Raw genomic sequence first — 17,370 nt, 5'->3', positions numbered from 1 at the left:
TTTTCCAATGCCATCTGTTGCTCTCTACAAATTGCCTTCCCAGCTCAACTCTAGGGTTCCCTACTTCCTTTCCCCCTGCATCAGGTTGTTCTCAGACCCTGGGAAACTGTTGTACAAGCATGAAGGTCTCTGCAGCTGCTCCTTTGTTGACCTTTGTTGCAGATGCCACGAAGGGGGAAACATATTCAGATCTGAACCCCTCTTCATTTTAACTATTATTTTGACTATGTGGATATACTGTAGTCTTGTTTCATCCGTAACTGATACAAAGCTAGGGACATTTAACTACAGTTAATGTATTCTTAATTGTTTAAAACACTTGACTCTTACTGTAGGCTGTTGAATGGGTTGTATTATCTTTGCAAACAATGTGGTTTAGTTCTGAAGAAAAAAATCTTGATTGGATTAAAAATTACAGATTAATAAATTTTTGCAGAAAGGCTACTGAAAAAGTGCAGTAGAATGAATAGATTTGTCCCTCTAAATTTTAATTTTTTAAAAAAATGTCAAAACATCTTAATAACAGTATTTATATGTTTAAATGGCAAATTGTTTACTGTTTCTTTTGTTTCTAGAGAGGATCTGACGAGCTTCTTTCAGGCAGTGTACTCAATAGTCCGAACTCTAACATGAGCAGCATAGTAGTTACTGGTAAGTATTGCCTTTTTAAAAGGATGCTATTCATTTTAATGTCAAAATTTATGAGTCTGATAGAACAGGAATGAGCATGGAAAGTTATGTTGTGACTGCTAATGCAACATTAATTTTAGCCCAATGTGTTTTTCTTTAAATTTGAAGTTCTCACACTTTATTCTTACCCCACCTTCCATTTAAAAGAAAGCCCCTTACTGTATATTTTCTAGCAGAGTGAGAAATGTAAGTGGAGATATTTGCTTGCAATTTCTCTGGCACTGTTGTCTTGTGAATTAGGATGTGATTATCATCTGTCCCATTTATTTTCAAGACTTCTCTCTGATCAGTATTTTAAAGCAAGATTTGTGTTACTCTGGGAAAGAGCACAAATACTTATGTAGCTTTTATGGTTTTTTTCATCGGGTCTCTCATTCTTATCTGATGGTTACTCCCCCTTCTCCTAAGTGAAAAAAAAAGTTTCAAAGAATGGTGTAACCATGGCCCGAAACAGACGGGCAAGAAAAGACGTCTTCCATGTGGTTTTATGATGCATCCCCCCCAAACTGCACTGAAGTTGTGCTATCCCAAAAAGAAGCAGATATTTTTTGCATCTTTCCGCACTCTTATTTGGGACCGTGGCAGTAGGTGCCCTTGGGAGTGCAATGTGTGGTCCTTGTGGCCCTGGGATGATCTGACTGGGAGTGGCTTCTGGCTGCTCCTTCCTGCCCATCTGTTTCGCCCCCATGTTTGCTTTAATAAAATAGAGCTGCTTCTATAGGTTAGGATAACTGTTAAAACAGATTTAATTTTGTAGATTATAGTTTTGCTTTTATTCAAAACCCATTCTACCTGGCTGCAGGAGCATGACAGGTGAAAAGCAGAGGCCTCTTTCGTTAGACATCTGGATGGGATCTTCTTTAATATGACGCCTTCCCTCCTAGAACCCTTTCCTGATTATATAACTTCATTATTGACTGATTGGCATCCTAGCTTGCCTTTCCCATCCGGTTCCTTTAGTGCAAAGACAAACAACGTTGTTGGACTATAGCCTGCCAGCAGTTCTCACCACTGGCTGTGATAACTGAGACTTCTTTCTCAGTTAAGATGTCTTTCTCAGTAACTTGAAGTTTCATTTCTAACAACACCTGGAAGGCCACACTTTGGCATCTCTGCTTTAGTGTCATGTGCTTTAGAAGTGGTTTTCTATTCTGTTTACAGAAATTAAAACGGTATTGAGCAAACAAACATTAAATAGTACTGACTTTAAAAATACGTATTCTGAAACAGATAACCCTTGAATAGCTGTTAGTTTTTCAAATAAATGTGAGAGTTAATTGCCTACTTCCTACTTCTACTTGTACTTTACTTATTCACTCTCTCAAACTTTCTCCCATGATTATGAGTGAAAATGAATCCTGTGCTTAAATTTCCATAGTACAGATCTACAGTATTACAATTTTACTGTGCTTGTTGCATGCTGAAAGTTTGTCTTGTTAAGTTTAATGAGCTGTGGTTTAGTCAAAGGTATGCTCCTATTTCATAGTGGACTTTTAACTTCTAAACTTCGTCAGATTGCATTGTGTTTTTATGTTGTAACTCAGTGAGCTATGGCTGAAAATGTGCTAATAAATATTGCAAAACATTAAAAAAATGTATTAAGCTAAAGTTAAAAGAGTGAGGGAGCCATGAAGCTTTATCTGTGTAGCTGAAAAGACTTTGGCTGTAACTTAGAGATAACTTTTTTAAAAAATTGTCAGGTAAGTTGCTATTCATAAATTTGAGTTTTGTAAATGGTAGTTATAGAATACTGTAAACGTGTTTTTTGTCAAGATTTAGAATGGGGATTAAAAGTAATAGTTTAGCAGCATGTTTTAAGTATTAAAACTAATTCTGAGTTCAAATGGATTTTGACATTTAAGAACCCTTCCAAAATTGCACTTCATTTCATGATTTTTCCATGGTCTTTGAAAGGATGGGGAAAGGTTTATGTGGGAAGGAAGAGTTCTTGTCAAGACAGGAAATGTACTGGTTTTTAAGAGGATATGGTTTCTTGTGGAGCAGTGTGCATGTATGTGCTTTCAAGTCACCTGTTGACTTATAGCAACCCAGTGAATTTTTTCATAGGGTTTTCTTAGGCAAGGAATACTCAGAGATTGTTTTGCCAGTTTTATCCTCTGAAATATAATCTACAATACCTGGTATTCCTTGGCAGTCTGTCATCCAAGCACTAACCAGAGTTAACCTTACTCATCTTCCCAAGTAAGATTGGATCTGGTGCCTTTAGATTACTGGGGATATATAAGTTAAAAAAATAATATCAAAAATAGACCCCAAAATCCCACAGGGGCTTATTTTATATCTCCTATTAAAAGTGGCAACCCCAGTGTGTCTACAGAGAGCCTTAGACAGTAAGCCCATATTAAAAATGACAGCTGTAGTCACTCTTCAGGCTCCCCCACCTTTCTGCTTAACGCTACTTAGGCCAAAAAATAGGAAGGGGGGAAAAGATAGGGAAGGAGGGAGATCTGCCTTTTTTTCTCCTGTTTGGATAAGGAAGTTTTTCCTCATTTTTATTCCTTTCCCTGTCTGTTTTTGTATAGCTGTAGACACTTAAGATCAGCAATGCCATTTACACCTCTCCAGTTGTAACTCCTCAAATATACAAGATACTCTCCTTCTCTTTAGCTCTTCCGTAATAGGTTCCCTCTATACATTTTTAAAAATAGAGGGAAAAATTTGTATGTTACATGCCCTCAAGTTTTACCCTCAACTTCTCCATGGGCCAAAGCCCAATCCTTAATTTTGCCCCCAAACTCTGCCCTCAACTTATACATGAGATTGACATATAGTCGAGTTTGTACACTACTTCCTTTAACACCCATTTGAACTGTGGAAAAGATTGGCTTCATTTTTTTATCATTGACTTGGAACAGGCAGTCAGATTTGGCTATATGGCACTGTAACATGAGTACAGTCAGCACATGATCCCTGATTTACATTGTGAAAGGAAGCACCTTGCAGTGTTGTAGCAGTATACTGGGTCAGCAGACATAAGGAAAAAATTAGAAAAAACATAAAAGATAAAATGGCAGGGTGGTTGGTTTTTTCACACTTCAAGAATGAGAGCCAGAGTGATGTAGTGGCTGAATGTTGGACTATGTCTCTGGAGACCAGGGTTTGAACCTTGCTTAGCCTTGGAAACTCACTGGCTGACCTTGGATCAGTCACACGCTCTCAACCTCAGAGAAAGGCAAAAGGCAAACCTCTTCTGAACAAATTTTGCCAAGAAAACCCCATGATAGCTTTGCTGTTGGGAAAGGAAAGGACTTGAAGGCACACAACATCAGAAAGAGAAAGAGAGAAAGAAATTTATTCTCATTACTGACCAGAAAAGTAGAATGAAAATAAAATATGATATTAAATATAAAATAATACAAGATACAGTGTTAAATTAAAATATTTTTCCATGATCTTTGATAATTTAGTAGCAGTATTGGTGTGATATTTGAAAATTTGTAATTTCTTGGTTTTAATGTAATTTAGAAGCAGTATTGGTGTGATATTTGCCTAGGAGCCCTGGTGGCACAGTGGTTAAATGCCAGTCCAGCAACATTGTAAGTTCGATTCTGGAGGGCTCTAAGGCTTACTCATCCTTTCATAGGTTGGTAAAACGAATACCCATCTTGTTGGAGGCAATTGGCTTACACATTGTAAACCACTTAGGGAGTGCTAGTTCACTGATAAGTGGTATAGAAATGTACTTCTTGTTATTGCTATTCAAGGTTTGATAAATGTAGTACTCTGGTAAGATAAGCAAAACCTGAGTGGAATGCTGGACAAAACACCTCTGGGATACTGGGAGCTGTGCTCCCTAAATTATTATTTTGCTAAGCTCTGGTTCATAATAATTCCTGTATCTACGTACTTGAGAGTAACCCATGGAAATCAGCAGGTCTTGTTCTTACACAATACATACATGCTTAGATTGAATTTGGTTCAAAAGCACCATGAAATGGCTTGTCAGTTTATAATTACAAAGCCCATTCCTTCACCTCCCAATGCATGCAATAGTCTTGGCTCTCGGTTTATATGACAGAAAACCCCATGATAGGTTTGCTGTAGGGAAAGGAAATGACTCCATGCATATATCAAGAACCTGGCCATTTTCGTTTACAGTTTCTCAGATCTTTCTCCTTTTTCCTCAGAACTCTCCCTTCTCCATCCATTCTTCATCCAAATGAGCTCAGCTTCTCATCTGTTTCTTCCTTTGTCAGCCATCCTGTCAGTTCCTGTCTCTTGGCTTCTTCACTATTTTTGTCCCATAGTATTTTAATATTTATTTATATTATTTGTTTACAAGCTAAACACAAAATAAATATTTTGCTATTCAAGCTTTTATTAAATTCATTCGAAACAGGACAGCACAAAAATGATGCTGACCCCTGACTCATGGTGGGGGGCAGTTTGCCAGTTCTCTACATCAGATAGCTTGAAAAGCCCTGTTCTAAATAATAGTGGCAACTGTGGTGGAACTAAGGACCAGTTTAGTACTCCAGGTCTCTGGAAGCTGCATGGACTGTCTAGGTCCCAAAATAAGGAAAAAGATAGTCAAAAATGCAATTTTTTCTTTTTTCCTTTTTATGTCCCGCCACTGTTCTACCCAAGAACATATACAATAAATAATTCTGCTGCCCCTATATAGAGTTACCATTGCCAGCCTTATGGAAAATGGAGAGGAAGGAGTCTGAGAGGAGGAAACAGTTGGCAGATGAATCCCAGGAGGGCAAATGGCTATTTGAACTGCCACTCCCTCCGCTATTGCCATGTTGCTCTTAATTAGGCTGATGATATTGCTTTCTCTGGCCTCAATTGCAACGGGATGTTGCCGGGGCGGTTGGAGCGGCCTTTTTAAAGCACCAGTCTCAACCACATCCCCAATTACTGTTGCATCGTTGCCGCTGAGCACCGGGGATGTTGCAGGGAAAGCAGCTCTTTAAGCTGGCGTCCTCTGGTCTTGGTTGGGGCCTGTTTGCCTTGATGATATAAAAAAGTTCTCATTTTGAATCCTTTCTGCCCAGGCTGCTGGTGGCTCGGTGTATTGAAACCTGCTCCTGCACTCCCTCCACACGCACAGCTGGCTCTTGTTGTTGCTGGGCTGGAAGGCGAGCTCCGGGTCCGTTTTGACAATTAGTGGAAATGAATGATTTAAAGATAAAATGTTTACAGTTTAAATAAAATTTACTTTGAGTGGCTTGAATTGATCATTGCAATTTTTCAGATTTTTTAAAAGTATAAACTCAAATGATATTTTTCTGAGGGGCTAGAAGGAGATGCTTTATTATAAAAGGGATAATATGATTGATAATTACATGAAATATGTTAAAAGTTTGTAATATTGATGTGGTTTACTTCAAAAATATAATGATATGATGATCAAATGCAAACTGAATTTGTACTAGCAGTTGATGAGGAAATGGATTCAGTTAATAAAGGGTGTTGATCTACTAGTTTGGGGATAATATAATACATTGATAGACCAAAAAAGGGAGCATTTTAGTGATTCCATATAATTTCAAGCCAATTGTGGTTTTACTGTGCTTTCACTCTTTTTTCAGCTGAAAGCTACACCCCATTTAGACATGTGGCCTTTAACCAATTAGCAGAAAGGTAAAAATATCTCTTGAGTCCTAGACCATGCTCAACCCTGTTTTAAATGGTCATATATGAAAGCACAAAAACGTTTATATTGTAGTTTTATCCTTCCCCAGGGGTACATTGAGTCACAGTCAGCAGTGGTATATGTTATCCTCCGACATATCCGTTGTCTTGAAATGCTTGTGATCCTGTTTGAATGAAAGTTCATATTAACTTCCAGCTTTAGTTATTTGTGAATATCAGTATCGCAGCCAGGAATCTCAACATGTGAAATGATTAAACAAATGATTTTCTCTCTTTTTTTTAATGTTTTCGTCACCTGTGAATGCTTCTCCAATTATAAGGTAGGGTGCATTCATAGGTAAAGATCCTAGACAGGTGTGGGTTTTTTGCATATTATCTTTCATTATCTTTCTGTCAGTTTTCTCATTAAGACAGAAAATTGTTGACTCTTTCATTTATAGAATCCCTATTTATAGAAATGGCACTAGAAGTGAATAGATGTATCAGTGTAGAACACTTCTTGCAGATACACCATACCACCAACTGCAGACGGGAGGCCTTTGGAACAAGAATGGGTTCACTGGAAGATTTGAGGTCTAAAAAGATAGCAGCTCATTTGTGTACGCTCTCACATGTCTCTTCTGAAAATGAGAAGAAATGTTCATGTGGTAATTGGGACTTGGGACAACTTGCGCTCTTTGTTAGCAAATCACAATTCTCTTCTGATCAGTCCCTCACAGGAACTCAGAAACTTTCAACAATAAGTAAAAGGAGAAAGAAGCAATGATCATTCAGTTAAGGCAGAGGTTAAGATGTAAATAGGTAAAAGATAGCCATGACAGCTCTTCATTCATAATTTTTAAAGTATGTGCTGTTTATCTTGTCTGAAAAATAATAGGCTACACTTGGAACAAGTATAAGTTGATTGCTGGTTAGCTGAGAAGATAACAGGACTGGGGCAAGTTACTATACTACATTTATCCTTATTAGACAAAACAAGGGATGCTAAACCAAGGATAAATGTAAAAATGCTGACAGAAGCTACAAACTATAATGATGGTTCAGTTGCATGCAAGCTTGTCAGAAGCTGCAGAATCAGACAATCACTTGAACGACTGGAAATAAGAAATCATTTTCATTGTCTATTCCATGGGAGAGAGATCCTTGGCCTTTCAAAAATAAGGTGAATTCACCCATCACCTATAGAAAAGGAAAGGAGTAATGCAAGGTACAGAGATATATGTGTACTGATTGTACCTGTTAATTTGTGATGCATGTGCATCTGTGATGTTCTACACATATCATGATTAAAAGGTTATCAGATCAAGTGGTTCTTATCCCTTCTTCCTTTTCTCTCTGAAACAAATGACTCCCCCAGCCACAGAACTGTTTGCATCCGTATCTGTATATATTTCATAGCTGACTGTACAGCTAAGGTGAAGAAGAGTGGTCAGGCCTGGTCTTCTGTATGTTGTGTAAAGCCCCTAAAGCCCCAAGACGATTCTCCTGATATTTTTTATTTTGCCCCCAAACATCCCCAAATAGCTCTGAACCAGTGTAAAATATGACAGTTGGGCCCTCAACCCCTAACCCCACCCAAAAGAAGAAAGTAAGTACTGTAGAACTGAAGTTCCTATGTCAGTGCATATCTCTACCACTGTATTTCCGAGATATGGTGCAAGCTGTTTTTGGTGTATCACTTGAAAGATGGCTTGTTTTCTCTTTCTTTGGCACATGGGCAGATTGTGCCTATGATGTCTGAAGATGAAATAGTTACCTAGAAAATTTGGTTTTTTAAATTTATGTTTGAGTTAGCTTTTATCTTTGAGGTTTTCTACTTCCAACAAAGATATAAAACTCTTTCCTATGAAAGAGTTTTATAGGACTACAATTTGGGACAACCTGGGTATGTTTTACCTATACAGCACTTAAAGATTTTCCCAGATGTAACAGTACAGAGGCTCCTTGAGAAATTCAATGTTCTCCTATGTGGTCTCTGTGACTCACACAATTGGGGTTGTTCTACATCTGCAGAGTACATCTTTGGAAACTTCTAGAACAGTCACTTAAGCTTTTGGCAGTAGCTCCATCCACCTTCCCTCATCGCTCTCTCTCACTGTTCCCACTCATTGACCTCAGTTACTTTTCTGTTGAAATTTTATTACTTGTCCTTTACTTCTTTTTGTCTCTATTCTCACCTGGTCAATAATGAAGTGGCCTCTGCCTGCATTGAAATCTCTCAATACTATCTTAATTGACAATACCTCAAACAGAATGTAGGCATGTGACACTAACCTTGCTGTTTTTTTCCTGTGTGGTTTTTAACATCTTTTCCTGATGAAGAAGCCAGTGAAGTTTCAAAAGCTTGCATAATATATTTAATAATAATAATAATAATAATATGATGATGATGATGATGATGATGATGATTTATTTATATGCCGCCCAATCACTGGAAATCCGGGCGGCTTACAACAGAGGGGATAATAGATGGTTCCCTGCCCTCAGGCTTACAATCTAAAAAGACACAACACAAAAAGAGAAGGGGAATGGTGAGGGAGGGAGGGATCAGGTCCAGCATTCTTCTCTCCCTCTGAGGCCTGGACCAAGGCAGATGGACTGGAGGGAGGGCTCTTCTTCTTCAGCCTACTTTGATGGAGCTGGGCCAGCCTAATTCTCTCCCTCACAGGAGAGAATTTATGCTTTGGAGTTGCCCTAAAAAGGTATTGCAGCTTGTGGATTTTGAATTTTGTTGTCCTTTATGTAGGTAATATACACGTCATTTATGTTTGTAATAGATCTCCCAGGATCTAGGAAGTTATGTCAGGCATTCACAAGACTTGGCCATATCCAGTGTTTGTGGTGTGTTTTTTTTAAAGAATTGAACAGCAGAATCTAAAACCATATAAAAGACTGCTTTTGAATGTCAGGTCCATTTCAAATACCTGCCCCGTGCTTGCTCATCATTCAGGTTGATAGAAGCAAATCAAGACATCCTCCTACTTTCCAAGCTGTAGAAGGCTCCTGTCATGCAAAATAATAATAATAATATATTTTTTAGATAAACTATGTATTGTGCCACTTGGGTTTCCATGAAAAGAGTGTAGATTCATACAAAACCGTATTGTACCCACACCTGCTTCCATCCACAAGGAACGACCTGGCAACTTTATGTAACCTGGGTATATAATTTATCAATAGGACTACGACATTATACTTTTCACTGCCATTATTGGACTCTCTGGAGTGGACTGCAATCAACCAGGGAGAAACTCTAACCTTTTTTTACTTTGTCTTTAGTTTTATCTAACTGCTTGCTAATAGCATGCTTTATTTTCAGCAATTGTATTATACCTTACTCATTTACATTCCTTAGAATAGAATTACACCATGATTTCTATCTGGAAGTGTAATGCTCAATGCATTTTCAGATTTATGTTGGATTCCTATAAATATTTATAACTAATTGTGGTTACAGTTGAAAAGCTGAATGAATTTGTTATACCTTGGTATCTTAGGTTGTGGTACTGAGAACAGGCAGTCTCATGGGAAAGAGCATCAATAAATGGATAACTTTTGCCCTCTTTTGAACTGCTAGACTTTCTTAATGACTGAGCTGTTGAAGAGGAAGAAACTATTTGAGAGGAGAAATTTTAGAAAACTGGACTGAGTCATATTCTGCTCTGCTCACAGATTGTACATCACCTAATTTTCTGCAGTTTCCGCCTTTTCTTCACATTGCAGTAGACATCACCAACTCTCATAAGCATTTTTTGGGAACTCTGGCAGATTCCATGATCAGATTCCACTTTTACTGTGGCTGTTCAGTAACTCTCCCAGAGTGACATCAAATCTTTAATATTGGTGTTCTCTACCTTATGGTCTTGGCATATTTTTCTAAAGGCCTCACAGGGTCAGTACAGTTCTTGTTCTAGGGTACCTGTACAGTGTGCCCGTGTCATACACGACTTCCAGCATATGCTGGAACCCGTGTTGGAAGAAGCAGCACCATGTGCTGGGAAAAGTAATGGTACATGCACCGCTGCGGGCACAAGCCCCATTATCTTTAATGGGGCCTGATCATCTACATAATTTTCTTTACGCTGGGGGGGGGGGGGTCTGGAACGGATCCCCATGTAAGGGAAGGGACCCTGTACTTGTTTAACTTTAAACAAATGTATGGTTTGCTTTTCTCCCAGGAAGTTTCTTATCACCTTTTGTTTCTTCTGACATTAGAAACACAATCCGGTTTTTACAATTAATTTTGCAAATGTTGCTGTCTTAGATATCCAAACTGTCTCGGGACAAGCATGATGTTCTGTGGCTATCCAATCATTTGTGCACACAGTTGAAAATTCTAATTGTCTGAAACAGGATGTACACAAAGAGTGAAATATACCATATGTACTCATCTATAAGTCTAAAAATTTATGCCCAAAAATTGACCCCACAATCCCAGGTCGACTTATTTACATGACAGTATGGTAATGTGATAGCAGCTCTTTCAGATTTCCCTATGCGGTGGGAAGACAGTTTCTTTTTTTCTTTTCTTGAGCCAAGCAGAAAGAGTCCTGAGTGATTTATTGCTATTGGACAAACAGAGTCTCTCTCCGCCTGCACTGTCTGACGCTGTCTGAGTGAAGGCTGAAACCAAAGTTGAAACAAAACGTTGAAGCAAAAAGCCTCAGTTAGAGTCTCTCTTGCTGTATGCACACATACACACACTGAAAGATCCTCCAGGTTTTACCCTCGACTTACCCACGAGTTATGGCAAAATCCATAATTTTGGCCCTCAACTTATACCTCCCCTCAACCTATACATTAGGTCGACTCAACCTCCCCTCAACTTATACATTAGGTAAACTTATTGTTGAATATACAGTGCACCCACATCATTGAGACTGCCATGGTCGCCCTGGTCGATGATCTCCATCTGGGCATGGACAGGGGTAGCGTGTCCCTGTTAGTGTTTTTGGACATCTCGGCGGCCTTCGATATCATTGACCATGGTATCCTTCTGGAATGCCTGAGAGAGTTGGGTATCGGGGGCACTGTGTTCCAGTGGTTCCGTTCCTACCTCTCGGGTAGATTCCAGATGGTGCAGCTGGGGGACTGTCGCTCTGATAAGAGGGCCCTTACATCTGGTGTCCCTCAGGGAGCGATTTTGTCCCCCATGCTATTTAACATTTACATGAAGCCACTGGGAGAGATCATCCGGAGACACGGGGCGCGGTGTTATCAGTACGCTGATGACACCCAAATATGCTTCTCTGTGCCTCTGACTGATGCAGTGACCAGGGATGGCACCTCTTCTCTAAACGCCTGTCTGGAGTCAGTAATGGGCTGGATGATGGAAAACAGACTCAGCTTGAATCCAGAGAAAATGGAAGTACTCATGATAGGTTCCCCGGGCATGGATATTTGTCCACCTGTCCTGAACAGGGTCACACTCCCCTTGAAGGACTCAGTTCGCAGTTTGGGGGTGCTTCTGGACTCGTCGCTCCACCTTACATCTCAGGTGGATGTGACAGTCAGGAGCACCTGTTATCAGCTTCGGCTGATACGCCAGCTGCGACCCTACCTGGGCCGGGGGACCTTGAAACGATGGTACATGCTCTGGTAACCTCTCAGTTGGATTTCTGCAGTGCGCTCTACATGGGGCAACCCTTGTACCAAACTCGGAAGCTACAATTGGTTCAGAATATGGCAGCGAGGCTGGTCACTGGATGTTCCAGGACCAGCCATATAACACCTATATTGAAAGATCTACATTGGCTGCCTATTCGCTTCCAGGCGCAATACAAGGTGTTGGTAATGACCTATAAAGCCCTAAATGGCTTGGGCCCAGGGTACTTGGAGGACCGCCTCTCCCCATACAGTCCGCCCCGCACTCTCAGATCGGGCAAAAAATATCTATTAAGAGTTCCCAAGGCAAGGTTTGTGTCTTCGTCACAAAGGGCATTTTCCATCATGGCCCCTCAGACCTGGAACTCTGCCCGACGAGCTCCGCTCAGCAAACTCTCTAGATCTTTTTAGGAAGAATCTGAAGACTTTTCTTTTCCGTCAAGCCTTCCCCCATGTGCCTTGATGTTATTCTCTCTCTCCCCTGTGCATTTTGTTCAATCCAGCTAATTTGTTATATAGGTTTTTAACTGGTTTTAGACTGAATGATTGTATGGATTGTTTTTAGAATTTTTGTATTGTTTTTAAATGGTTTTTTGTATTGTTGGGCTATGGGTCGTCACTTTGTATTGGTTTTGATGGTGTTTTTGTAACTGTGATCTGCAAGGAATAGTGGTCTAGAAATAAAATTTCATTCATTCATTCATTCATACGCGGGCGCGTTTTAAGCGGCTTCCAGCATATGCTGGAAGCTGTGCCAGAAGGAAGGGAGCCGTGCGCTGGGCGAAAACAATGGTGTGCGCTCCTGTGGCATGTGCCCCGCACACCACTGTGGGCACGAGCCCCATTCATTTGAATGCGGCTTGAGCAACCGCATTTTTCCCTTACGTGGGGGGGAACGGATCCCCCGCGTAAGGGAATGGACGACTGTATATAGTAATGTCTAAAAGAGAATTTTGGCCCCAAAACCTGCCCTTGACTGGTAAATGAGGTTGACTTATAGTCGAGTACATGCAGTAATATCTAAAAGAGTATACATTACATTACACAGGCAGGCGTATACAGTGGACTCTCAGTATTCATGGGCTTGCTATCCATGGATTTAAGCATCTGTGGATGACAAGCCATGTTGCTTTCAATTTGAATTTTGGGACAATGAGACTCGAGGTGCTGTATTTTCATTATCTGGGGAGAGGGGGCTGGAACGGATCTGACACGGATATGAAGGATAGACAGTACATCTAGTAGAGCATGGAGTAAAACCAACACATTACAGAAATTAGCGCATAAAGACAATTCTGAATATGTACTGGAAATATACTAAAAAGATTTCTAAGTTTGAATGAGTCACAGTATGTGTGTTAGTCTTAGAAATTGTTCAGCATATTTCCAGTACGTTTCAGATGCTTCTATATGTATTAATTACTATAATGTATTTATTTTATTCTGCATCCTATTTTAAGATTCTAGATGTACTTGTTTTTATGTGTTACTCTTTCTTTTATGTGACAGACTCCTTCCTACGCAATTTGTTTAATGCCACCCCCTGGCTTCATCCTCTGTATTTATCTGACATTATAGAGTCAACTGAATATGCTTTAGTGAAAGCATTGTTTGACTGAAGATCCCACATCAAGTTCTGTTAATGGGACTGGCCAGGACATACCTATGCATCTATTTACCATTCCCATATCAGGATAGGATGTTTCATTCAAGAGAGAAGAGGGTGCATTTTCCTCTGAGGAAGACAGCAGCCTGGCTCACTGATCTGTTGCTTTATAATAATAATAATAATAATAATAATAATAATAATAATATTTATTTATACCTCAACATTTTTTCTAAAGCTGACATTTGAACTGGCTTACAAGATTTTTAAAAAAGTATAAACATGGGATCTCGAGTCCCATTGTCTTCAAATACAAATGGAAAGCATAGGCACTTGCCATCCGCAGATGCTTTAATCCATGGATGGCAAGCCCGCAGATATTGAGAGTCTACTGTATATACTTGTGTGTATTATAGATGCTCTTTTAGATATTATATTTCACTCTATGTATACATCCTGTTTCAGACAACTGGAATTTTCAGCTGTGCGCACAAATGATTGGGCAGCCACAGAACACGAAGCTTATCCCAAGCATGGATATTGTTTTTAAGTGTCATTTACATTAAGGATATTCCATTCTTGTAAACCTGACCCACTGTACAAGATGTAAGCTTTCATGACAAGGGGCAGGGGGTGGTAATCAAAATGTTTCTCCCTGCTGAGTGTTTATGCTGGATTGTAAAAGTATGTATGCATTTTCAATGATTTTTTCATGTTTTGGTACATTTTTGTTTATGTTTGTGAAGGTCTTTGTGCAAATTACTTTTTTCAAGGAAAAAGTATTATACTATTGCTGCTGCTGGCAAGAAGTTTTGGTCTTTTCACTCTTGTTGAAGGGTATCAAGGCACATTATCTCACAGAGGGGGAGAAAAATTGAGAATGTTTTTTTTTTTTTTTTTGTAATAATCTTTATTGACTTTTATACAGTTCAAAAAGAGGTACATCATTACTCTTGCTTACATTTCATACTTCATTCGTCTTGTATAACCCTTCCCCTCCCCCCTTCCTCAATTTTCCATTGTTACCATCTTACCGGAAGATGCCAGAAAAATTGAGAATGTTTTTCATATTGCTATATGAGTCTGGAAAAAATGAAGATGGTGGACTCTGTATATTTTACATTGAAGGAAGCACTTTTGATCCAGTAAGATTTACTTTTGGGGAAACATATATAGAATTCAATTGGGAATCTTGTGTAAGTTTGTTATTTCAAAGAAAAACTATTTTGCGATGCATATTCTTTATTTCAGTGGTGCATTCTTTCTTCTGCTCTTTACAACTGTTTCTCAATTGCCAGTATTTCTCCTCAAAATAATTAATTTTCACCTCCCAGTAGCTATTGATACCTGCTTTTCCTGTATGCTAATTATGATCGTCTTTTTCTTAAAATACATAAATCAATAGTATATTTTGCTTAGAAGCAGCTTAAGATATATGTCTCAGTTTTGGAAATTTTTTTTTTACATTTTTGACTGCGGAATGTTACAATTTTGTCATACTATGGCATTTGGCTGAAACAAATGGCAAAATAAATACTGTATATACTCAACTATAAGTTGGCCTCATGTATAAGTCGAGGTTGTCTTTTGGGGCCAAAATTATGGATTTTGCCATGACCCGTGGATAGGTTGAGGGTAAAACTTGGCAGCTCCTTCAGGGTGTGTATGTGTGCGTATGGCAAGAGAGACTCTCACTGAGTCTTTTTGCTTCATTGTTTCAGCTTTCATTTCAGCCAGATGTGCAGGCTGGAGAGGACTCTTAAACAAATAGCAATATCAGTTAATCACTCAGGACTCTTTCTGCTTGGTGCAAGAGAGAAATAAACTGCTCTGCCAACTGCACAGGGAAATCTGAAAGAGCTGTTATCACATTACTATAGTGACCCATAAATAACTCGATCTAGAATTTTGGGGTCAATTTTGGGGTATAAATTTTTAGATCTGTAGACAGGTAGATATATCTTGGATGCAAAAGAGGTAGAATCTCCATTGTGGTCAGCCATGTTCTCTAGCTTAGATTGAATTACTAAACTTGTTTCTAAACATCTGATAGCACTTCACTTAAAACAGAATTAAAATTGAGCTCATCTGTACATTTTTTCTGATTGGTAGTTAGGCAGCCCACAGTGGTAACACTTGAAAGCATCAATGAGTTTCTTTCAAAGACATGTTGTGCTGCTGCATAGGAATTGTCTAAATCAAACCTGAATTAGAAAGTGGGAGCAGACCTAATCATCACCATGGAATAATGAGAACTTATCTGTTGAAAGCAAAATTAAATCAGTGTCAGTAAGCTGCAGTGAATGGTCTCATCTGTTGTTAGGTGGGTACTATAGGGCTTATAGGTACCTTCATTTATTTTTAGAGGTACACTATCAGTTTTGTCATGGCATATTAGTTACTTGATAATCTAAGCACTTAAAATGGTTATTGGTTATTATATGATGTACATTGCTTCTCAGTGCTTCAGGTAATTATCTGTGCAATGATTGTGGGGGGAAATCCATGGTAAGTTGACCTATCAAATAGAGCATACCTTTGTGAGGAAGCACATTAGCACCTGTATTTTTTTAAAGTAATATCCTTTTTTTTTTTCTTCTTTTGAAAGATAAATTACTAATTTCACTTACTCATGTAGAATCTGTATGCATGCATCAATGTATTTTTTTCTTTGAGTTTATAATAAATAGGGTAGCTTTCAGATATGAAATAAATTATAAAAATGTCTTTCAGCCAATGGTAACGACAACAAGAAATTCAAAGGTGAAGATAAAATGGATGGGGCTCCTTCTCGTGTTCTTCATATCAGGAAATTACCAGGGGAAGTGACAGAAACAGAAGTTATTGCTTTAGGCTTACCTTTTGGTAAGGTAACCAACATTCTCATGCTGAAAGGAAAGAACCAGGTACTTTCTAATTTTGTCTTATCGTTTTAGTATAGAAAGCATCCTCCCACCCCAAAGCCTAAACACTCTGCCTTCCACAGGTGGGGGCATACTCCAGCACTGGAGCCAGGGATGTTTCCTTTTTTCATAGAGTAATGCCCTAGCCAGGCCTGGAAAAGAACTTCAGGTGGTTAGGTGCCAGAACTAAATCAGCTATAAATCTGGAAATGTATCCCCTATGAATATGGGGAGAGGATTGTACCAAATTTAAGACAAAAGTCAGTTGATACAAAGAAACATAGGAAATACTGTGTTTGCTGGTACATTTTGACAGCAATATATAGATTACATATTCATGCTCTAGAAGTACTCGAAACTACGTCTTTCAATTTTCATGGCATTAACATATGTTCTTCCTCATGTTCACAACAATGTCCAGGTTTAAAACATGAGCTCTCTTCCACTCTCCCTTGAGCAGAGTTTTACATGGGATCTGTGGCACTGGAAAGGACTGTTCCCAAAACTAACTAAATTCTCTGCTTGAGCTCCAGTCTGAATTGAGTCCATTGAAGCTCATGTAGAGCCTAGCCACACTTTCCATACGAGAGCACCACAGTCATACTTGCTGAGAGGGCAAGAGATCATAAACATACAGGAGAGAAGAAGGGAATGGTTTATTTGAGCTATGCATAATTCTCTCCTTAGAAGGACTTTCCCCCACTCCTCCATGCTCTAAAGGAAATTTAATAATTTCATTTTGAATTTTCTAGCTTTCTGTGATTCTGTGGCTGTAATAAAAAGGAGGAGGAGCTTTAAAAATTCATAACAGCCAAAGACAAGGTTGTTCTTATGTGTAGCAATGGTTCTCAGTGAAAGTAGATCTTAATTTTCACTTGATGTTTGCTTATCTTTCAAGTAACAGTTAATATTATTAATACTTCCATTCTTGTTAGACATTAGCTC

The 17,370-nt window shown here is 38.9% G+C and overlaps 1 protein-coding gene across 4 annotated transcripts in view; it reads left to right on the top strand.

Moving 5' to 3' along the window:
• Positions 1 to 17,370, top strand: part of PTBP2 (polypyrimidine tract binding protein 2) — a 75,646-nt gene that overhangs the window by 23,794 nt on the left and 34,482 nt on the right. For all 4 annotated transcript variants that reach the window (XM_089515662.1, XM_089515660.1, XM_089515663.1 and 1 more), the window contains exons 3-4: positions 576 to 651; positions 16,256 to 16,428. In XM_089515662.1, the coding sequence (XP_089371788.1) occupies positions 576 to 651; positions 16,256 to 16,428 (249 nt within the window). The remainder of the gene's footprint in view (positions 1 to 575; positions 652 to 16,255; positions 16,429 to 17,370) is intronic.

This window comes from Sceloporus occidentalis, unplaced genomic scaffold, assembly GCF_023333645.1.
Source record: "Sceloporus occidentalis isolate IW3139 unplaced genomic scaffold, rSceOcc1.0.p SCAF_3, whole genome shotgun sequence".
Classification (NCBI taxonomy): Eukaryota; Metazoa; Chordata; class Lepidosauria; order Squamata; family Phrynosomatidae; genus Sceloporus; species Sceloporus occidentalis.
Note: the sequence above shows the minus strand (reverse complement) of the source record. Positions and strands in the feature narration are given on the sequence as shown.